The 24135-nt window shown below is 44.8% G+C and overlaps 1 protein-coding gene and 2 long non-coding RNA genes across 4 annotated transcripts in view; 1 reads left to right on the plus strand and 2 right to left on the minus strand.

Annotated features, from left to right (window-relative positions):
* Positions 1–7426, minus strand: part of LOC311589721 — a 31227-nt gene extending 23801 nt beyond the window's left edge. The window contains exon 1 of the long non-coding RNA XR_014776633.1: positions 2409–7426. This is a non-coding gene — a long non-coding RNA (uncharacterized lncRNA). The remainder of the gene's footprint in view (positions 1–2408) is intronic.
* The window catches only part of XKR6 (XK related 6), a 221551-nt gene extending 211017 nt beyond the window's left edge, over positions 1–10534 (minus strand). The window contains exon 1 of the mRNA XM_084768302.1: positions 7815–10534. Coding sequence (XP_084624428.1) covers positions 7815–8566 — 752 coding nt within the window. The 5' untranslated portion in view covers positions 8567–10534. The remainder of the gene's footprint in view (positions 1–7814) is intronic.
* On the plus strand, positions 8007–20887 carry LOC311589722. 2 transcript variants are annotated; one of them, XR_014776634.1, is made up of 3 exons: positions 8007–8140; positions 16445–16542; positions 19803–20887. It is a non-coding gene; the product is annotated as an uncharacterized lncRNA (long non-coding RNA). The 2 variants fall into 2 exon arrangements; XR_014776635.1 differs by lacking the exon at positions 8007–8140 and adding an exon at positions 11299–11407.
* The last annotated feature ends 3248 nt before the right edge of the window (positions 20888–24135 follow it).

The following is a 24135-nucleotide window of genomic DNA, read 5'->3' on the forward strand; positions in this document are numbered from 1 at the left end:
CCATCCCCCTCTCTCACATATACACGCATTTGCCACTGTAATCTGATGATTTAAGTATAGTTATTTCTTTCTGAGTCTCATTTCACTAAAATGCAAACTCCTTTTTGCATGGAGTGCAAGCCATTCTTGACCTTGGCACGTCCACTGGGCTCACTTCACTCTGGCATCTATGTGGAAGTGCTATGTGTCACTCAAGCCAAAGGTTGAAGAAACAGGCCCACTCTCGCCTATCTACGACTGGATTGTGCCAGAGAAATGCCAGAGCCACCACCAGCCAAGGCCACCTGCAGCCAGGACACAGCAACAGGCCATGCACTCCTGTCGTGTCTCTGTTAGTGCAGAAACCAGCAGTGACTAGCGCACAGGCAGAGCTGCTGCTTCCCACTTCAGCAGTTTCTTGATTTGGAAGTTCTACTCATCCTTCAAAAAAAAACCTACGAAAACAGATTGTTTATATTGCAGAAAGCGGTCTGTTTATTCTACCCATCAGTCTTTTCCCTGACAACTGGCTACTGTTGCTCTTTTTGTTTACTGTGTGCTCAGATGAATTTTAATATAAACCCTCACCATAACCACATAACAAATGAGGCAAATTCCCAAAGCACTCCAGGCGCCAGGCGCACTACTCAACAGGATCACTTCTCATGCAGTGGCGAGCGAGGTCACAGAAGTAGACACTTAGAAGGGGGTTAAGACAGCCCCTCTTTGCTTCTTTACTATCTGCTGGGGCCAACTAAGCATGAAGAGAGTAATCATTTCCACTTGACCTTGGAACACTTTACCATCTCTCCCAAGCTAGGCTTCCCAGTACAGTACAACCTTGACATTTCAACGGCTGCATCTTGACACCTCTCAATTCCAACATGTAGCACGTTTCTATACCACAGGCCCCTCCATGTGCCCATGAGGTGGGAACAGCAGCATATGGGGAAGCGCCATTAGCCCAAAGAAGCCCACTCTTCTTAGCATGCTCTGCAGCTACTGATGGTCTCAAAAAATAATGAGGAAGACAGCAAAGAGGAAGACTACTTTCTAAAAGAATGCTGAGAATCTTATCAAACACCTTCATCAAGGGCCAGCAAGAGGGCTCAGCAGATAAAGGCACTTGCTACCAAGCCCTGCAGCCTGTGTTCAATGCCCAGAATTCAAATGAAGAAGAAAACCGACTCCCACAATCTGCTTTCTGACCTCTGCACAAGCCCACACAAACACATAAATCCTGCTTTCATTTTTTTTTTTTTTTAAGAATTTTAAGGCGGGCATGGTGGCGCACGCCTTTAATCCCAGCATTCAGGAGGCAGAGGCAGGCAGACCGCTGTGAGTTCAAGGCCAGCCTGGTCTATAAAGCGAGTTCAGGACAGTCAAGGCTACACAGAAACCCTGTCTCATAAGACCAAAAGAAAAAAGAAAAAAAGGATTTTACGTGTGCAAATCAGGGAAGACCTAGAGTAGAATCACAGAAAGGTGATTCTAGGCAAAGTTATGGTCTTTATTAATGGGCTGCTTACAAAGTTACTGTTTTAGGTAAGCTGTATTTACTCTCTTCCCCCACAGCCCTAATATTTGTAGTGTGTGGTTTTCCAGATGGTATGTGTTCAAATAATGATCCTGGCTTATTTAAAAGTCCACAGAAACTTCTGAGTCAACAGAGTATTCTACTGCATTTGGGTACCAAATGTCTCCACAACAATATCCAGAATTGTAAGCGCATAATATGGCCACAGCAATTATTTGAGTAATACATGATCCACATTTTCATCAACCCCATTCCAGGTTTGAAAAAACCTAGCCAACTACTGTTTAAATACCGGAGTTCAGGCTAGAGAGATGGCTCAGCGGTTAAGAGCACTGACTGCTCTTCCAAAGGTCCTGAGTTCAATTCCCAGCAACCACATGGTAACCATCCATAACTCCAGTTCCGGGGGATCTGGTGCCTTCTTCTGGCCTCTGTACAAGCACACAGTCCACATACATACATGCAGGGTGTAAACACTAATATGCAAGAAATATATATTAATAAATAAATCTGTAAAAATTGCTAAAAAAAAAAACTATCCACAAAGCCCTTTTCATAATTCTACCACAATAATCCTGATCTGCATAGATCTTAACTTTACAGAGCCAGCCTAAGTCACCTAGAATGTACTCCTTTCTCTGTGAACACGTCTCTGTAAGTACCGTGTGACTCAAGACAGGTGCAGCTGTGTTCTCACTCCCCTCTCGAAGAGCTAGGGGAACTTGCTGGAAACCTAGACTTTCAGAATAGTTAGATTCTTTTCTTCTTTTAAGTTTTTTTCCCCTCAAGGATAGTAGCACATGACTTTAGTCACTCACTAAGAAAGCAAAAGGGGATAGCTCTCCATTGAGTCCGAGACCAGCCTGCTCTACACAGTGAATTTCAGGTCAACCAAGGTTACATAGAAAGACCTATCTCAAAAAGAAATTTTTTTTTCACTTTATATGTATGGGTGTTTTGTTTGCATGTATATTACAGGACGTTGTGAGCCACCTGACATGGGTTCTGGAAACTGAACCCAGGTCCTCTGGAAAAGAAGCAAGTGCTCTTAACAGCTAAGCCATCTCTCCAGTCCCTAATATTTAAGATGCTTGGGGTCATCCTAATCCCAGAACTCATGGACCAAAATCTCTCATGACGGATCCAAATATCTGACTTTGGGGTGAGCTTGATGCACAGCTCAGGCTAGCAAGTGAGTACTTTGTAGCCCTAAGGCATTTCCAACAGATCAACAGAAAGCAATAAAGAAAGACTGCTTATAGATGGGACCAGACGTATGAATGGTGGCCCAGAGGGGTCAAACCTGACATATACTCTCAGCAGTGTAGATTTATAGGGCTGAAAGGCAGCTACTCTGAGAAAAGAGTTGGATATAACTGCTGAAAATACTGTTCTCAAGACGTGCTCCCTGGTGGTCCTCACCGATGTGCCACATTTGATGTCATCATCAGCTACAAGACTTGAAACTCTGCCTCAATTTCAAGGGACTAATACATCAGACTAAAAGAGCAGGGTGTCAAGGAACCTCAGCTCATCTACCAAGGGGTCCCAGAGCATCAAGGGTGCCACAAGCCCACTTCCAAACTAGCCAAAAGAACAAACTCTCAGGGGAAGCAAAGTCACTGAGAGTGCCACACCAGCTGCCTTGGCCTTCACTCAGGGAGAAGAACCCCATGAAGGAGAAAACTGGGACCAGCTTTGCCATCACTGAGATCCAGTGACCAGTGGCACAGGTTGCAAAGTCCCCCTGGCCCCATTCCATCTGTAAAATGAGTGCAATTTTTAAGTTGGATGATACATGTGTAAGACAGAATTCCCCATCCTGCTTAGCAATTTCTCAATCTCAAGCTCTTTTCTACTATCACTGTCATTCCACAGTCTCATGAGTTAGCTGGCCCCAGCTGACAGCAGGTATCCCTCCATCTCCAACCTTAACTAGCAACTGGGACAGTCCCCCCAAAACTATCATGACATCTAAAGCCATTTTTATAACAACCCTCACTGGGCACCCTCTGAGGGTGGAGCCAACAGCAAGGCCCAAGATGCTGAGGAAAGACATGAGCATGGTCACAGATATGCAAACTCAATCCACAGTGCAGAGTGCAGAGCCTCCTCCCCCCCCCCAAAAAAAAATCTCACTTCCTAATAACAGCTCAGTACACTGAAGTGGAGTCTGGAGTGGGCTGTCCCTATGACTGACTCACACACCCATTATCCCCAGGGAAAAGCACCTGACGAATAGTGCACACAAAGCTACACAGGAAGCGACATGGTCAGCAATTAGTACTAGGCAAGCTTGCACTAAACAGACCTCAATCACACTCTGATGCTCCACAGAGGCAAGTTCAACATACCAAAGCACTACAAACACAGTTTGTATGTCAGCTTGACATAAGCTAAAGTCATGTGAGAGGAGGGGACTTGAAATGAAAAACTACCTCAATAGAATCCAACTGCAAGAAGCCTGTAGGGCATTTTCATAATTAGTGATTAGAGAGAGGACCCAGCCAGTAGTGAGAGTGTCACCCTCCATCCTGCTATAAGCAGGCAAGCTGAGCAAGCCAGGAAACAGCACTCTGCCATGGCCTCTTCATTAGTTCCTACCTCTAGGTTCCCATCCGGTTTGAGTTCCTCCCTTAGTCTCCCTCAGCAGACTATCTTTCAGGATATGGAAGCCTTTCTTCCCCAAGTTGCTTTTGGCCATCACAGCAATATTAACCCTAGCTAAGACACAGCTACGCTTCCTTGCTCCAAGTTGGGCTTAGCATGACAGAGATGTCAAGTGTGTGCCATCTTGACAGGGAAGACAACACAAGGAGAGCCCTCCTCTGTATCAGGGGAAGCTACATGTTCTTAAATAGGGACCATACTCTCTCCAAGCAGACTCCTGAAATCTTACATTTTAAAACAGGCAAGAAAAAGAAGGGAAGTACTCAGTGTTTAATGGAATTGGTTTTGACAATGTACAACTTCACTGGTATCTTTTCTTAGAAACATGGCCCAAATCAAATGATGGATTTCCTAGCCTTAACTTGGATGCCATGTGACCACATGAAATAGCACAATTTAGGTCACAAATGTGATGTAGGAAATAGCTAGAACCCTAAAGACTTGCAGTAAAGGGCTGAGTCAATGTGTGCTTATACATGTTGACAAGCAACCATTTGCCAAGAGGTGAAAACAAGAAAAGAGTGAAAACCTTTCTCACAAGCTCTTCCGTACGAATGACTCCAGTGCAAGCAACATGCCTAGCAGGTACTAATGAGCAGGCCTTGTTTTTGGAGCATTTCAAGTAAAGTCAGTCCAAAAATAAAAAATGAAAATCCCTGCTCAGTAATATTGCTTTTGAAAGGCAACAATAGAGACAATGCAGCTTTGATAAATTAGCCTGCCTTTTAATATTGTTGCTCTGTGAGTTATGTAAAGATACATTCCAATCTAGAAATTAGACACACTAAAAACACAGGCATCTTCCATAATTTCTTTCCAGCGAAGACTCTGGAAAGTTAAATGAAGATGGGGGCAAATACAGCACCCCATTTAAGTTCTCAAAGCTAAATCTACACTTTTCAGTTTGTCCCGAACTCTACACTTCAACTTTGCACAACACAATGAAGTTTGGCTAAATGAGGCATGGGGTAGGGGCTTGCACTGAAGAGGAAGACTGGCTGACCCTGAACTTTAGCTTCACAAAAGCGTCCTTCCCACTAATGGGAAGGGTCCCATCAGAATGAATTCTCAGAAAACTTAACTTGACATCAACATGCTTACTGCCCACATTCACACACACAAGCAGACAGTAATTCCAGCTTGTCCAAATAAAAGCCTAGTAATTAAATACACACTATACAATCCCTACTAACAGCTCAAGATCGCTCTCATACCCAAACCTTTTGACTCCTCATACCAGCCCACCACAGACGGAAAGACGGTGTTCTCAGTACCAAACCCACGTTGATGCAGCATGGAATTATTTAGGGAAAGAGCTAAAATTTTAAACTTTAAGTTTAAGACTTACTTTGAAAATGTTATTGGACTTCTGCTATGCTCATAAGTAAAAATGTTATTCCCCTGTTCATAAACCTTTAGCTGCAGGAAAACAAATTATCTGCAGATAAATGCAGCTAGCGTAATGGTCACCGAGACCATTACTTAGAATACTAGTCAACAACCATGGGAAGACCAGAAAAAAATCAAGGCCCACTGTCACTTTTTCCTGAAAGTGATGTCAGCCCTGCAGGGCGTGTTAATTCAATCCCATGCTTTCTGAGATGCTCTGGTGATGCAGAATAAAGACCTGAAGAAAACATTCAGAACACAAACTTTCTTACTGTCTAGCCAGAGTCCAGCTTTATTAGCTGGGATACTGAGGTCTCAAATCTACTTGGCATAGAAGACAAGCTAGGCCAATCTCCTCGGAGGAAATGTACTCAAAGGATTCATCCCAGGGTCGGCTTTACTAGCAAAATTGTTTCCCTTGTACCTGCTGTCACTGACAAAGTCACTGGTTCCAGAACACACTGAAGCAGGTTTTAAGTCGGAGGACAGAGTGACTAAGGTTTCCGTGGTTTCTTGGGGTACCCAGTGAGATAGACAGTGAGGTAAACAGTGGAAGTCGTCAGTCAGGCAGTCAGTGAAATAAACATCAAAGGTAGACAGACAGGCAGGCAGTCGGTAGACTAAGCTCATCAGTAGACGGTGAGGTGGGGAGGTAGTGAGGTGAACAGTGAGACAGCTGGAGGGAACAGCAAGGCTAATCAGTGAGGTAGTTTGTAAGGTAGCTAGTGAGACAGCAGACAGTGAAGGCGGTTGGTTTAGTAAGGCAGTCATAGTGAGGTATTCAGTAAGTAGACAGAAATAGACACCGAGACAGTCAGCAGACAGTGAGACAGTGAGGTAAACACCAGTCGTCAGGCAGTTAGGTAAGCAGCAAAGGTAATTGGTGAGGTAGACAGTGAAGATAGTGAGGGAAGCAGAGATAATGATGTAGCTAGTGAAGCAAGCAGTTAGTGAAGCCAGACAAGACAGTGAGGAAATCAAGTTGCCGAGCTAGTGAGGTAGACAGGCAGTGGAAAGGGTAAAAAGTGAGGTAGCCAGTGATGTACCGGGTCAGTGCAGAAGACAATGAGGGTAAAGCAGTGGAGTAGCCAGTTAGTGAGGTGGCCTGAGGTGAGGTAGTCAATAAGGTAAGACAGTGAGATAATCAGAGAGGCAGACCATAAAGGCAGGCAGTGCCTGTGATGCAAACACGGGTGAGGCAGCCAAGCTGTGGGGTCAACAGAGAGGCAGTCAGGAGGCGGCAGGTAGGCAGTGACTAGGCAATGAGGGCAGTCAGTGAAATGAAGACTTATGGTAGTCTACATGGCAGTGAGACAGTGAGGTAAACAGCTAATGAGGTAGTCGGTGGGGTGGCCAGTCAGCGTGGTACTCTATGTGGTTAGACAGTGAGGTAGGCAGTTAAGGTTCCTTGGCAAGTGCTTTTGAAAGATCCACCTGCCACACTAGGACTTCACAGAAGGAAGGGAAAAGGCCTTGAGGCCAAGCTTTCGTCTTCCATGTAAACAGAAATCACACATAGGCCTGGCCATTAAAAACAGAAAAGGTGCCCAAGTGGCTCAGTGATTTTCCAAAGGTGAGAGTTAACATCAAACGCTTGCTGCCATTAGATACCATCTCATTTTTCCCCTGTCACTGCGAAAAGGGCACATCTATGCCAGAAAGGAAAAAAAAAGTCATTTTTCCTTCAAGGAGGGCATTGGTGTGGAGCGGTCTGCAGGGGTTGGGGCTGCGGGAAGAGGAGGGGCGTGAAAGGAAGGAGTGCTTTAAGGAGAGGCAGCTAGGGTTTTTCCACAGGGCCCCACACCGGCCACTGCAGAGAGAAAAGGAGAGGTGGGGGAGAAACGAAATGTCTCGCAGGAGAGGGAGCCGGGAGGGGGGCAAGGCCAAGTGCAACCGGCTAGAGGAGGCCAGGTCCCCTCCAGGGCGCAAGCTCCGGGTACCTTGGGACACAGGGCGGGGGGGGGAAAGGGGCAACCAGGATAGAGGTCTGCAGAGAGGAGGGAGGGCAGGGACCGGGTCTCCTCCAAGTGCGACCCAGGGACGGAGATGGGCAAACAGCCGGACCTGGGGCCTCCCTCCGGCCAAAAGGCGTGGCCAGGCATCCTATTGACCGTCGCGAGACGCCTGGACAGCTCGCGGCAACCCTGCTCAGCCCAACCGGGCCAGTCTGAGCAGCCCGCGCTCGGCCGCAGCCCCCCCCCCCTTTCAACCCCAGCCACCCACCCCGCAGTGCTCTTACCTCCACACCTGCCCCATCTGCAGCAGGTGGATGACAGACTGCCAGATCCACACGGAGAGGCGGCACAGACGCTGCGCCCCCGGGGTAGCCGAGCCCCCCGCACCCGGCCCGCCTCGGGCCGCGCCGTGGCCGTAGCCGGCCCCCATCATTGGGGGTCCCCGGCTGCTGAGCCCCTCCACGGCGCCCAGCCCGCCGCCCGTGTAGTCCTGCACGAACCAGCGGAAGCTCAGGCTCTGCACCAGCAGCGACGGCACCAGCACGAAGAACAGGGTCAGCCCGAAGCAGCCGTAGTCCCCCTTGCGGTAGTAGTCGAGGGCCAGCCACAGGTCGGTACCCACGTCCCCGAAGAACACCAGCAGCGCTAGCACGATCCACAGGCAGTCGAGCCACGGCCGCTCCACCTGCGGCGACGCGGGCTGCGGTCGGCCGGCCGAGGGCGTCGGGGGGTGGCGGCCGGCGGCCCCGGGCGGCTGCAGCGGCTGGTCCCCCCCGTCGGCGGCGGCGGCGCTGCGGCGCGGCTTCTTGCCCAGCAGCGAGCGCAGGCAGGCGGAGCGGCAGCCCCAGTAGCACGAGGAGGTGTTGCAGCAGTGGCAGATGTGCAGCGAGCTGCTCTCGCCGGGCTCGCTGCCGTCGCCGCCGCAGCCGCCTCCCCCGGGCTCCCCGTCCTCCTCGCCGCTGCCCACCGCCTCGTCCAGGTTGTGCAGCTGGGCGAAGCCCACCCCCACGCCACCGCCATCGGATTTCGCCGCCATCTTGACTCTCTTCCCAGCTCCGGAGGTTGGGGGGGGAGGGACGGGTGGGGGGAGAAGGCAGGGACCGGGGAGGGGGGGAACGAATGGAGAGGAAGGGGGGCGGGGAGGAAGCGGGGAGCAGACGAACGGGGGGAGTGGGCCAGGGAACCCCCTCCGCTTCCGGGCGGGTGGCGTCACTTCCGGGCGAGCCCCCCAATCGCACGGCGCCCGCAGCCTCTTGGCCCTACCCTGCCGGCCAAGATGGCCGCCCTCCTGTGCCTCAGCTGCTGGGCGGGGGGCCGGGGGGTTCTCCCCGCCAGGGCTCCCCTTCCCCTCTTCCGTTGACCCCGAAACCCATCAGGTTGACCCCTCGGCGTTTCAGAATCCCGCTGGGCTGAGTGAGGCGGTCCAAAGTGTTCCCTGGAGGAGGCAGTGCCAGACGTTTTGGGGTCCCCTTCCTCTGCGTCGCATCTCTCAGCTTTGCTCTGGGAGAAACGCCCCCTAACACCCTCCCGGCTGCTGGCGGAGGGGCGGGACCTCTGAGGGAAGGGGAGGAGCTAGTACAAAGCAGGTGATTACTTGTCACTTCCGGGAGATAGGATGACCTCATTGTGTAGTTAGACATTCCCCCCTCCCCCCAATCAAAATGGCTGTGTCTCACCTCTGGCTGGGCTGGGGTTTTTTTTTTTTTCCCCCCTCTTACATCCGTGTTTTTTTCTTATTTTGAGGGGCTCTAAAAAAAATTACATAAGTCAGTATAGAGTCTACAAACTTACTGATTTTCACTTGTGTTTAGGCACCTCTCATCCCCATTGACCCCCCTGGTTTTCCTGTGACTTGATAACTTTCTCGTCTTTTGAAATAAAGTTTCCAACTTTCCCTCAAGAAAATTCTAGGTAAAATCTAACAAGAAATCAGCCTGGTTGCCTCTTTCCTGTTGTAGCAAGGACTGAGTGAGGATCTTGTGACCTTGAGTGTTTTCTGGACAGTCAAACATATTTCTACCTATCTTTTTTTAAAGCATGATTTTAAAACTTTATAAAGACCTTCATTTGAAAAAAAAAAACCAAAAAACAAAAAGCTTTAAGCTGTATGTATCAATTACTTCTTCAGACAATTTGAATGTGTGAAACTTGTCTCTGAGGTTTTTGGGGGGAGGTGCTAAGGCTCTGTTAGTAAACATGGCTTTAAGTGAGTGAAAATGTTATTAATGTGCTATATCATTAAAATAGGTGCAGAGTACACAATTTGAGCTTTGCTAACAAACTGCACAAGTGACGCAGCACTGAATGGATTTGAATTACAATGCTCTTCCAGTGAAAGACACAACAAACTACTTGGTTGTTACTAATTAGTTGAACTGAATATTTTCAAGACAAAGAGTGAAAACACTGGGATTTTCTCACCAACCTCTGTAGATTTTTTTAAACCCACTTTCCTTTCAGTAAAAATTAATAATGGCAATAGCATTTTTTCAAATGCTAAGAAGACAAATAGGTAATATGTTTATAGCGCTGGAGTTCTGAAGAAAAAGTTTCTTTGACAACTTAGTAGTTACTTTAATGTATATGGCATTTAACCCATAGGATCTTCTTAAATTTTTAGAGGGATTGGAAAAAAAGAGAATACCCCATTGTGGAACACAAATTTTCATAAGTATATAAGCCTATATAAAACATATAAAGACTATTTGAAGAAGATTTTATCTACGCATTACGGAAAGTGATTCTAGCAACTAATCACATAACTGCATCTTTTGCTTCTTTTCTGTATTTTAATCCTTTTACTTTCTATGGCAATAAAAACAAGCTAACTGGTAAAAATTATTTCTGCATATAAATTAAAGACTGTTTCTTTGCTGGAACTGAAATAACGCCTTGGGGGCTGGAGAGATGGCTCACTGGTTAAGAGCACTGGCTGTTCTTCTAGAGGTCCCAAGTTCAATTCCCAACACCCACATGGTCACAACTATCTCTAACTCTAGTTTCAGGGGACCTGGCACCCTCATACAGGCATAAATGTAGGCAAAACACCAATACACGTAAAAAAATAAATATTTAAAAAGTGAAAAAAAAACCAAGCAATTAAATAACACCTTAAATACATGGATTGAATGCAGTTGCTCAGACTTGAATTCTAGTTCCATTAAAGTAATAATGTGAATAATGTAAACAAAATAATCCCCTTAAACATTAGTTTTCACCATTATATCATGAAAATAATAATAGTGCCTTCTTTGAAAATATGCTCAGTAATCTATTCAAAGCTCTCGACATGATACCACATAGGTACTCGGTAGTAAATAAATGCTAACTGCCTGTATTATCATTGCCATTATTGCTACTCTTACATTTGCATCATGCCAACATATATCCATTTAAACTCCATGAATAGATTCATTGCCTCTAATAAAAGAAAGCATTTTTGAAATACTTCCAGGAAATAAGTGCAATTAATTTGTACTTTTAAATATATTTTCTTTATTTAAATTGTGGGGCTATGAAATGAGATGCAAAAGCAGGCAGTAATGGTATATTTATGATTCTTATTTCTCTGTACCCTGAAAGATCAGAATCTACTAGTGAAATTAACTAAGTAAATTACACTCGCTAAGGCTGACAAAAGGGACAGAGTCAAAATGTATCGCAATTGAAATTTCAAGTAGATATATAAGATTCAGTCTTTTCAAGTGATTTCAATTTTGTAATTGCTGGCTCAACAATTTTATCTTTCTTTTTTAGGAGGGGGACAATACAGTCTCCAATCCAGAAGATTCTAAAATTAAAGTCAGACATAAGGATAATAAGCCTATCACAGAGACTTACTGAAAGATTAATATGAATGTGGACAGTTCTATGAATGGTACTTTTTTTTTTTTAATGGTACTTTTAACCTAGAATTTTAGGTCAGATATCTGTGTATGTTTAGTACTTCTCAGTATTGAATACATGGGCACTGAATAGACAAAGGAGTTGATGACTAATTTTCTGGGTAACTTAACATTTAAAATTGTGCATCATAAATTATATTTTATATGTTATGATGTAAATCTTCATAAAATCATTGAAGTGTTACAGAGACATCTCATCCCTTTATTTAAATTATAGAGAGAAAGGTAACTAAAATTTACATATTGGCCTGCTTTCTACATACAGAGAGGCGGTTAACCTTTTAATTTGAGGTCTACTAATTTACTATTTTGCTGCTGGAAATTGACCTCAAGACTTCATACATGCTAAGCACATGATTTACCACCCACTTTCACCTAGGTAATCTTTCCTGTCCTCGTTAACCTTTCCTTGACAGCTTGGTTTTGAAATGGTCTTGTGTTAAGAGGCTATGTGGGCCTACTAAGCACCTTTATTATGGGTGCTAATGTGGCTTTTTCCTAATATCTTTTTTTATTCTTTGCTTTCCATAATTCAGTTATTAAGTCAGTCAATGGTTTGATCCTATGTTTTTACTAGTATGTAGACTGAAAAGTTAAGCAACAAAGTATGTTCCATTTACATGTGAAGTAATTCTAAATACATTCTAAGAGCTTTTATGAGAATAGTAAGTGTTACTGTATGGAAGTTGTGATGTAAATCCTGTTTGGAAGTCCTTGAGTTTTCCTTCTTAATTCTTCACTATTTTCAGAAAAGCAAAGATTATTCATTTTTAAATCTTACCATGGTGCCAAAAGGCTCAGGAGTTTCTTCTGTCAGTTCTGCTAAATGACTTCTCCTGAGCCACACCCTATGCCATCTACCCTATCACTGTACTGGTCCAACCAGCTGGTACCAAACCCCAAAGGACATCACATCACTCACTCTATTAGTTGTAAAAGGGACCCTGTTATTATATTGTAGTACTGGCACACATCTAGGAGACAGATCACTCAAGGTCCAAAATGGGGATGGGCCTCAGCAAAACATCTTAGAGAGGCTTCTACATACATTCTTCACATGTATTGAGCCTGTGTAAGCTACTGCTTCTCCTCCTCGTCATCGTCATCATCATCATCATCATCCTCACCCTCCTCCTCCTCCAATGATTTATTTACTCTTATTTTACATGAATTGGTATTTTTTCCTGTATATATGTCTGTGCGAGGGTGTTGGTTCCCACAGAGCTGGAGTGACAGCTATGAGCTGCCCTGTGGGTGCTTAGAATTGAACCCAGGTCCCCTGGGAGAGGACCTTTCTCTAGCCCCAGAGCCTATGTAAGCTTCTTAACAGTAAGTGTGCATCGCCTTATCATTCCTGTGCCTTCTGTTTTACTGACTTCTATAGAAATAGGACTTCTTTCAGAACTGCAAAGTAAAGACAGTAGAACCTTTTATTTTGACGGTTGATGTTAAGAATTGTCGTGTTAGGCTAGAGAGACAGCTGCATGGTTAAGAGCCTTTCCTCTTACAGAAGACCTAAGTTGGGTTCCCAGCACCCACACCAGATAGTTCACAACCACTGTAACTCCTGTTCTGGGAGGTTTGGTGTCCTCTTCTGGCTTCTATTGGTGCTTTCACACATGTGACATACACTCCCACAGACACACACACACAGACACACACACACACACACATAGAATTGAAGTATTATTACTGGTGGTATAAAATGGTACAATTTCTACAGAGGAGAATGAGAAACTACAATGGAATTACTCTCTGAAACGATAATGTTTCTTACGTAAGTTTATCCTATAGACAAGTATGCGCATGCCGGAAAGTACAAATAGGACTGAAGATGTGACTCAGCAGTTGAGAGTACTGGATGCTCTTTCACATCACCTGGGTTTAATTCCCAGCACCGCATGGTAGCTCACAACTGCCTCTAACTCCAGTTCCAGGGAGTCTAATGGTCTCTAAGGGCATGAAGCACACACATGTTTCACAGATATGCATGCAGACAAAACATTCATGCATATAAAATATTCTTTACATATTTATTTATTTATTATTAATGTATTCAGCTCTCATACAATTCACCCTGACCACAGCCTCCCCTCCTTGCCCTCATGACAGTCCCCTAGTTATTTATAAAAATTTTTGTATAATGTGTTTTGATCATGCTCTTTCCCTTCCCGAAGTCCTCCCAGATCCGTCTCACCTGTCTATCCACCCAACATCATTTTCTTTCTCTCAATATGAAAACAAAAACAAAAAAGACAAGGGGAAAAAAAAGCCAAACCATAACTAAAAAGGCACATATAACTTATCTAGTTTCAGATTCTTGACCTCATTAACAGTGTCAAATGTGAGTTCCATCTCATGAAGTGATTGGTTAGATCCATTTTATTTATGCCATTGTTGCAGCAATATATCACAGTATGCATGTAGACAAAACACCCATGCACGTAAAATAAGCTGCTCTTTTGTTTTTGGTTGTTTGTTGTTGTTGTTGTTGTTGTTGTTGTTGTTGTTGTTTTGAGTCAGGGTTTTTCTGTGTATCCTTGGCTGTCCTGGCCTCCCTTTATAGGCCAGGCTGGCCTTAAACTCATGGCAGTCCACCTGTCTCTGCCTCCCTGAGTGCTGGGATTAAAGGCATGTGCCACCACGCCCAGCTTCAAGATAAACTTTTTAAAAAGAAAGTATATGTATATTCATACAACTCAGTTCTTCATGTAGCATGTTTATAATAGCATGGAAATATGTAGAGGGTAAAATGACGCAGACGTCCATTCAAGGGACACAACTGGATAAACTGTGGTTGTCTCTGTGACAGAATATGATACGGTGATGTTGAAAATGTCAGTTCGCCCCTGAGTTAAGCAGAATGGGTTGTATGCTGTTGCCTTATACAAAAAGAACAGGTGTGGTCCAAGAGGACATGTTTCAGCTTCCGTAAGACTGGAGAAGAAGTACGTTTATTATCTGCTCCTGTTTGCTTATTTCTATATAAAGCAATTCAGGGAAAGTGCCCAAGAAATAATTAAAACAATTAATCACCTATAGAGCGGTGTTATAGGTGCAGCAAAATTGTGTGAACAGGAAGGTGCTGGGATAATAACATTGGAAGATACTGGAAGGTGGCATGTGGTATGTACATGGCTCTGCTGTGTCACAGAGTTGGATAGAACAGCCGGGGCAGCCCTAAGAAGCCACTGTTGATAGAACAGCATTGAGGGTTCTCTAAAGGCATTACCTTTAAGAACTAAGTCCGACATTGGGGACTTGAAGGAAGCCTTTCTGGAGCTTACTTATAGTTTTCATGTGTATTATCTAAGCAAAGATAATGAGCTTCATGAGTTCACATCCCAAAGCGAAGAGATCATGTTTAAAGCTGTAAGATTCCGTTTTGTTAGAAACAACTTAACTCCATCCAAAAGACCACCAACTCAGGAAACTCCTTACAAAAGGTCAAGCAGACCACAAGACTGAATAAAAATAATGTTTATGTTTTGAGGGAAATGTTTATACCTTTTAGTTCTGGGGAAAACTCCCAACACCGGGTCAAGTCGACCTCAAACTATGTTTATGCTCAACGTACCCGATGGTCTAATTAATCAGCAAAAATTCCCCAATCATAAGCCCAGCTGTCTCCAACTGCCAGGCACACACACTTTCAAGGTTAGCTAGAATTGCTTGTTAGCAAAATAACGAGTCAAAGATGACCACCCTATTCCACCGCCCACCTGTGCCTAGTATGAGCTAATTGTGGGTTTCACCCTTTAAATATGCAATACAGCTTCCCCTCAAGGATGGGGTTCAGATACGGAACTGGCCGCTTCCCTGGGCTCAGAAAATGAACCTTTCATTTTAAGCTTTTGCATCTGAAGTGAGTTTTCTAGGCTTCCACCCTGAACCCAACAAAAAAAAGTATTACAGCTTCTTCTCATAGATACAACTTTGGTCAAACCAACTTATCATTACAAATTAAATCCGAAGGGTATTTCTGAGAAGCAGTGTGCAACATATGTCCCCAGATGGAGCTTATGAAATTGGAGAGAAGAATCAGCATTTTCCCAGCAGGTCTCAGTCCCTTCGTTTTCTGTCTCAGCCCAACCATACCACGTTGGACAAGCTCTCTGCTTTATTTTCCTTGTATGTAAAATGGCTAGCAGACCTTTCCTCCGCAAGCTTTGTGTACGATTGATTGGTCATGGTGCGCAGTAGGTGCTCAGTGGACGTTGCTCCTCCCTCTCCAGCTTCTTCCCTGTTTGTTGCCTGAGTCGGCTACACAGACTGCCACAAACTACATTGCTTAAAGCAACAAAACCACTACCCTTCCAGAGATGGAACTCCAAAAGGTACCTCATGAGGCTGGCCCTCCGCGTGGGCAGGGCTGTGTTGCTCCTGCAGACTGTGAGGGAAGATGTGTTTCATTCAAACCAATACTTTTAATAAAGGGGAGCTAGGAAGACAGCTGAGGGGATAAAGTGATTGTCACTAGAGAAGCCTGTATAAAGACTGGGCAAATGTGATAGGCACCCTGTATTCCCACACTACTCAGGCAGAAAACAGATCCCTGGGAAAGCTGGCTAGCCTGTATTGGTGAGCTCTGGGTTCAAGGGAGAGACCATGTCTCACTTAAAAAGCTGAGAACAACTGAGGAAGCTACCTCACAGCAACCAACCTTGGGCTTGCACATATTCATGAGCACCCATACAGACACATGTGCCCATATACACAGACAGGGGGCGGGGAGGGAGTCTACACAGGCAAGAAAAAATAATTTTTAATGAAAGCCTACTGTTAAGAAGATGTCATGCTAGCAAAGGCTCAAAATTCCTTCTCATCTCTCAATATGTGTTTTAAATAAATATTTAAATGTATTTAATGTACATTTAGATTCCTTCAGAAAAAAAAAATGTCTTGAACTGTTTTAGTCCAGCCTGCTGCCTCCTTCCTCTGTGCATTAATTTACTCATGTGCATGCTTACATCTTAATTCGTGTAATGTTTTTTTTTCTCAAATCACAGCCATAAGGAATCCATTATCTCAGTTGCTTCTCGCCCTTTGGGCCAGGATGGAGTATAGGAGCCAGCTCTACCAATTCTTTGAATGAGTGGACTCTCAGGTATGTGCCCCAGTAATATTTATGGAACACTTGCTGTGTTTTAGGACTGTAATAAATAACTCCTGGGGTAAATCAGGCAAGGCGATGTCCTCGGGGCCTGTAAGCAAAGTCTCTAGACACCATGAGTGCATAGATCAAGAAGAGGGGAAAAATGTACGCAGAGACAGGAACAGGAAAGACCATGAAACTGTGCAGCTCATTCATAGCACTGGACACATGAAGCAGAGGAAGATGCCCAGTGAGCATCCATGCTGTGGTCAGCAAGAGCCACAGGTATCAGCATGGGACTTTAAAGTTGATCCTATAGGCTTTTATCAGAAAAGTGACAAATTAAACTTTGTTGGTGTTTCTTTTCTTTTTTTAATGTATGTGTGTGACTTTTTGCCTGCATGTATGCATGTGTACACGTACCATGTACATGCCTGGTGCCTGTGAAGGCCAGAAGAGACCAGCAGATCCCCCTTGGAACCAGAGTTATACGCAGTTGTGGTCAGCCATGTGAGTGCTGGGAACTGAGCCTGGGGTCCTCCAAAAGCAGCAAACGCTCTTGATCAGCAACACCCCCACTCTCATCTCTCTCCAGCTCCGCAGCTTTGTGTTTCAGACAATTTGTTTTGATGAAAGTGTGGAAGTCAGAGCAAAGACTGACAATAAGTGCCCTGGACTAATTAGATGGTATCCTTATAAACCAGCATTTGGGGTTTCACATTTATTTAGTAGAAATAGGGAACACGTTTGATTTTAGTTAAAAATCCTACTAAGATTAATTTTTCCTAATCCAAACAGAATCAATTGTCATTTTAAAAGTTACCAGAAAAGGGTGCTGGGGAGACACTAAAGTACTTGCCTGACAAGCCTGCTTGCTCCTCAGAATCCACTTTTTAAAAAGCCAGACATGGCAGTGTACACTTGTTATTTCAAGTCTCTGGGAAGGCAGAGACAGTTGGACCCCTGGAGCCTAACCTAACCTAGGCCAACTGACCTAATCTGATCAGTGAGCCCCGGGCCAAAGAGAGACCCTGCCTCATAAAACAAAATGAAGTGCTCCTGGGAGACAGATACCTAAGGTAGACGTCTCTGTATACATTCATGAATGTGTGCACATGCACACACACACAAACACACATGCATGAACACGAACACATACACATGCACACACACACATACACACATGCATGAACACGCGCGCGCGCGCGCACACACACACAAAAGCTTAAAACTTTACAGTAGTTTCTGCTTTCCTATAGTGCCTTCTCTCTCATCAGTTCTGTCTCATGATTTTCTAAGCTTCACCACTTTCCAGGAGCATATTTAAGGGTTTGAAAGTTGAGCAATACAATAAGTCACTCCTTCCAAACAGTCAGCACTATACAATGCATCATTTGGTTCTAAAATGCCAGCAGAATGCCAAATTTCTGCTAATGTAGTCACACGTGATCTCTGGAAAGAAATGCCAATAAAATAAAGCCTGCTGACCAGATTTTTTTTTTCCTGTACCAAGGCCCTGTCTCCTTAGGCACAGGTAATAAGATCACCACCAAGTCTACCCCTAATGAATTGTCTGCTGGTGTTCGTACCTTCCTCCTTGAGGGTAGCCAAGACCCGTGCCTTGATTCTAGCCAACAGAATATGGCCAAGATGGTGGGTTATCAATCTGTGATTTATATTGCTTAAGTCAGATGAAACTGAAGGCTTTCCTGGGTGTTCGAGGTAGCAAGTGGCTCTGTGGGAGAAGGCCCTAAGACTGGGGAGTAGCCTCAGCCAGCAGCAAGCCAAAACATAGGTCCTGCAATAACAGAGTCACGGGGAAATTAATCCCCCCCTGCCCCCTGGCACTGAAGTCTTCCCCAACAGAGTCTATACAAGCCTGGCAGTACTTTCATCATAGTCACAAGAGTCACTGGGCAGAGGTCCCAGCCACACTGCCTGAGCTGCCTCCCAGACACTAGGATAATAGGTGCATTATACTCAGCTACTTGATTTACACTAATCTGTTACAGATCAACTGTAAATACTTTTAAATCAGGGGCTGGAAAGATGCCTCAGCAGTTAAGAGCACTTGCTGCTCTTCCAGAGGACCAGAGTTCAATTCCCAGACCCATACCAGAAGCCTCACAACTGTAACTCCAGTTCCAGGGGATCTGACACCTCTGGCCTCTACAGACATGTGCACTCACATGTGCATACCCACATGTGCAGGGACACACACACACACACACACACACACACACACACACACACACATGCTTAAAAATAACTCAAATCCTTTACAAACGTTTCTAAATCAGAAATGTTTTGTGTCTTGCTCCAAAAGTTTTAGATTTGAGGCATTTCAGAATTGGGAGCTTTTTTCTTTGGTTTTATTTGCTTTGTTTTTTGAGACAGGGCCTCACATATCCCAGGCTGGCCTTAAACTTGTTATGTTCCTGAGGATAACCTTGAACTCCTGATCCTCCCACCTCCACCTACTGTGTGCTGGAATTGTAGGTGTGTGTCACCACACTCGGTTTATTCAGATGTTGTATTGTCAGATGAAGGATGTTTCTTTTTTTAAAATATTTTATTAATTTATTCATATTACATCTCAATTGCTATCCCATCCCTTGTATCCTCCCATTCCTCCCTCCCTCTCGCTTTCCCCCATTCCCCTCCCCTATGACTGTGACTGAGGGGGACCTCCTCCCCCTGTATATGCTCATAGGGTATCAAGTCTCTTCTTGGTAACCTGCTATCCTTCCTCTGAGTGCCACCAGGCCTCCCCTTCCAGGGGACATGGTCAAATATGGGACAACAGAGTTCATGTGAAAGTCAGTCCTCAGTCTCCACTCAACTGTGGAGAATGTCCCAGAGGGTCCTAGAAACCTACAAGAAGAACATTATGACGGGCAGATCTGGGCCCAGGGGTCCCGCTCAAACGGCACCAGCCAAGGACAATACATGCAGTAAACTTCGAACCCCTGCCCAAATCTAGCCAATGGACAGGACATTCTCCACAGTTGAGGGACGTTTAACTAGTAAAGTCTGCGGAAAACACTAAAGCAAAACCACCTAAATGCCAAATCCAAACACTCCTGGTCCCAATTATTTTGGGTAAGATTCACCAGCCTAGTGTACAGCACGTGTAAAGGGTGAACATACAGGGAAGGTCCCGGGCAGCTGCTCGTCTTCCACTATGTGCCTGGAGTTGCGCAACATCTGCATTTATTTGTACCATGTTTCTAGTTGCTTCAAATACTTCCTTGCCTCTTTGGTTGCCCTAGTGACACGACTCTTCCAGCTGCTCACTCATCTTTGAGTGGGAAAGAAGACAGAGAGAACAAGGCATTATTGCCACGCCGATGTGTGCTTCTTGGGGGTCTGTGCAACTGAAGTGGCAGCTGAGAAGCAGAAGAAGCAGGAGGTGGCAGATGCAAGAAGCAACACGGAGGCTTATTTCATATTTCTACAGTCACATCGCCTTGCATATCCACAGCACCTCACGGTCTCAATGGATGCTCATGTTGATGATCCTAGAGCAGGATTTACAAGCCTCATGAGAACGCTGGCTGATAGGCAGGCATTTTAACAGTATTTTCAATGTTCTAGTTCCTGAGAGGCAGACTCACAGATGTTTACTATATTATGCTAAATAGTTTCTACATGTAAATATTATATAGGAACTTTTGTATAGATATAATAGTGCAGAATTTAAGGTATAAGCTTAAAGTTCAGCCTAAGGTAGTTCTTTTGGTTTTTTGGTTGTTGTTTTTCTTTTTTTAATTCTGTGAGTGTGTTTGGTTGTGGATGTGTGTAACTACTTGGATACCCATGGAAGCCAAATGGAGATATCTGATCTCCTAGATCTGGTGTTCAGGTACTTGTGAGCTGCCTGATGTGGGTGCTGAGAACTGAACTTGGGTTACCTGCAGGAGCAGTGTGTGTCCTTAAACTGCTGAGCCATCTCTTTAGCATTTGTTTGTTTGTTTGTTTGTTTTAAAGTACTTATTAAGTATTTGTCTGTTCCAGGACTGTCACCTACCAGACAAAGTTACCATCAGAAGGAGTAGATTCCCAGTTCTACACAAACTCTGCAACAGCAGATCTCATATCCTTGGCGCCTCTCTGTCTCTGTCTCTGTCTCTGTCTCTGTCTCTGTCTCTGTCTCTGTCTCTGTCTCTGTCTCTGCCTCTGTCTCTGTCTCTCTCTCTCTGTCTCTCTCTCTCTCTCTCTCTCTCTCTCTCTCTCTCTCTTTCTCTCTGTCTCTCTGTCTCTGTCTCTCTGTCTCTCTCTCTCTCTCTCTCTCTCTCTCTCTCTCTCTCTCTCTCTCTCTCTCACACACACACACACACACACACACACACACACACAGGTACAGTGAGAAAAAGGCAAGAGGAGCAGAGAGCAAACTACCCTGGGATGAGAGTCAAGACAAGGAAACCCCAGATAAGAAAGTTCTTGTCTACATAGTAAACAAGAAGGCTGGGAACATAGCTCAACTGGTAGAGTGCTTGCCTTGCTGAGCATTCTTGGAGCCAGGGGATCAATCCCCAGGACTGAGCAAGCCTAGGGTAGCCATGGGAACCTGTAAATCAAGCCCTTGAGGGGTGAAAGCAGGAGGGTCAGAAGTTTAAAAGCATCCTTGAATACATAAGGAGTTTAAGGTCAGCCTGGGCTACCTGACACCATGTTGGTTTTTGTTTGTTTGTTGTTTGTTTTAATAGCTACACAAGGGAGAAGAAAGGTTCAGCTTGGTGGAGAGAGCAGAGATAAAATGCAGTCTCATTCATAACAGATGACAGAATAATTCACAAACTCTAAGGCTGGCAAAATGGTGCAGAGGGTAGAGGCACTTGACAGACAAGAACTGACTCTTGAAATTTATCCCTGACCTCCCCTTGTATTCACACACATACACACACTAAAGAAAATAAAGCTTAAAAAGAAACCACAAGGTGTACGTCCCCATGAAAAACTGTACCTACCAGGAAAGTGGGTAAGAGGGGAGGACATCCTATTGAGACTTTAGGTGTGAGAAGCCTGGGAGAATGAGGAAATAGAAGGATCCAGAGGGTCCTGGAAAACTACAGGCGAGTCTGGGCCCTGGGGTCCTCCGCAAACTATGGCAACAGCCAAGGAAAAAATAGGCAGTGAACCTCGAACCCCTACCCAGAATAGCCGATGGACAGGACATTCTCCACTGTTGAGTGGAGAAGGAGATCTAACTTTCACACAAACTCTGGTGCCCCATATTTGAACATGTCCCTTGGATGGAGATGCCTGGTGGCACTCAGAGGAAGGATAATAGGTCACCAAGGAGAGACTTGATACCCTATGAGCATATACAGGGGGAGGAAGTCCCCCTCAGACACAGACATAGGGGAGGGGAGTAGGGGGGAAATGGGAGGAAGGGAGGAATGGGAGGATACAAGGGATGGGCTAACAACTGAGATGTAATTATGAATAAATTAATTTTAAAAAAGAAAAAAAAAGAAACCACAAAGCCCGTGCACGTGTAGGCACAGGGAGGGGCTGAGTCCACATAGAACTAGCATGTAGGGCTCACCCAGCAGGCCTTTTAAGCATTAGACATAGTAGGGGTACTGGATAGCCACCATCCATCACACGTACTGCTAAACAGCACAACGGCCTCCTTTCTTTCAGCATTCTCAAGCAGCATCTCCAGGGCAGTCATTGCTACATAAGCTGCAGCTGGGATATAAGGCCCAGAACTACCTTCTAGAGACTCTCAGATCAGACAGGAAACAGAAGGAAGGCACCAATGGCTGACCTATAAAGGCAGACGTGTGTGTATAAATATGTGTGAACATAAAAACTTTCAAGCATCCTTGCAGACCCAGTCCACCATGCCCAGAAGTCTTACCGCGGTAGCTTCCCAGTCCCTGCATAGCCCTTGAAGGCCCTCTAAGAAAATACAGTTGGTTCCTGGTTTGATCATTCTCCCGTTGTTTCTTTTTGCATGGCAGTCACTAGTGACTGTTGTGTGTGCCCCTCTTTGTCAGCACTGTTTGCCTTCATTTTCAGAACCCTGTGCTAGATTGATAGTGTCGATGCTTTTTCAGGAGTAATCCCTAAATCCTCTTCTTGATCTGTGTGCTAGAGGATTATATGCTGCCCAGACACATCACTGGCCTGGCTTCCTTGCTCTGGAATTAATTACTAGTTTGCCTACAATAAATCACACTTGCCATCTGCTGATAAAAATCACAAAAGTCCAAAAGCCTTTTCCATGGCTTTCACTATGTATTTGTGGTCTGTTCTGCCTCCTATCAGATAAATCAGCTGCAGAATAGGAGGTCTGGTTTCTAATTCCTCCTCTCACTCTGCTCTATAGTGGAGCTCATATGTGAAAGTTTCCTACAGAATATGCTTATGAACACGTATATGAATTTCCCTAGATGAGCTTTGAATATGCAAGACCAAAGTCAATACAGTCAAGATTCCATGAAAGAATAAGTGGTTCCGGGCCAGTCAGGGATATATAGCTAGATCTTGTATCAAAAAGCCAAAATATATCCAGGCTAGCCTGGTGTACACAGTGAGTTTCAGGCCAGCCATAGCAACATAGTGAGGGGGAAGGGAAAATAGTAGTAGTAATAATAGAAGGGATAAGTGAGGAATACATTTGGTTATTTTAAGCAACTCTGGAGTAAGTTATAAAACAATGAGTTTTTAAAATGATGCACTTAAAAAGAGGAAAGGGGAATATTAAAAAGAACAGATTCTTTAAAATCTTCTAGATAAGGGGCCACCAAGATGTCTCATCTGGTAAAGGCACTCACCACCAAGCCTGATGATTTGACTTTGATCACCAGAACCTACACGACGAGGAATTAAGTTGTACAGACTTGGAGGGTAGCAACAGAAATCCCCTGCTCCTAATTCTGGAGGCTGGAAGTTCAAGATCAAGGTGGCAGCAGGGTTAGTTAGTTTCTTGCGTAGCTTTTTTGTTTAACTTACGGAGAGCTGACTTCTGTGTGGTCTCATGGTCCTTCCCTCTGTTTTGTCTTTTGGTTTGATTTTGGGTTTGGGTTTTTTGCTTTGTTTTGTTTTGGTGTGTGTGTGTGTGTGTGTGTGTGTGTGTGTGTGTGTGTGTGTGTGTTTGGTTTGGTTTGATATTTGGTGTATTTCTGGCTTGCCTAGAACTCAGAGAAATCCATTTGCCTTTGCCTCCCAGAGGCTGAGGTTAAAGCCAAGCACCACCACACCTGCCTGGTGGTATTGGATTAGGAAGCATCCAAGAAGTATTAGATGGTGCTGGGATAATGGCTCAGTGGGTAAAGTGTTTGTCATGCTGCTCAGCATGGCATGGCACAGCAAGGCAGTGTGTATCTATAACTTCAGCTCTGGAGACAGGTGGATCTCAGAGCTTTACAGGTCAGCCATGCTGGCCAAAAGACGGCAAACTCATGGTTCAGTGAAAGACGCTGTCTCAAAAGGTAAAGTGGAGAGATAGAGCAATAGATGAAGACACCCAGTGCTGACCCTTGACCTCTATAGTCTAGCATACTTGTACAAACACATGTGTACACACACACACACACACACACACACACACACAGAGAGAGAGAGAGAGAGAGAGAGAGAGAGAGAGAG

This window comes from Acomys minous (assembly GCF_964271855.1).
Source record: "Acomys minous genome assembly, chromosome: 18".
NCBI classification, from domain to species: Eukaryota; Metazoa; Chordata; class Mammalia; order Rodentia; family Muridae; genus Acomys; species Acomys minous.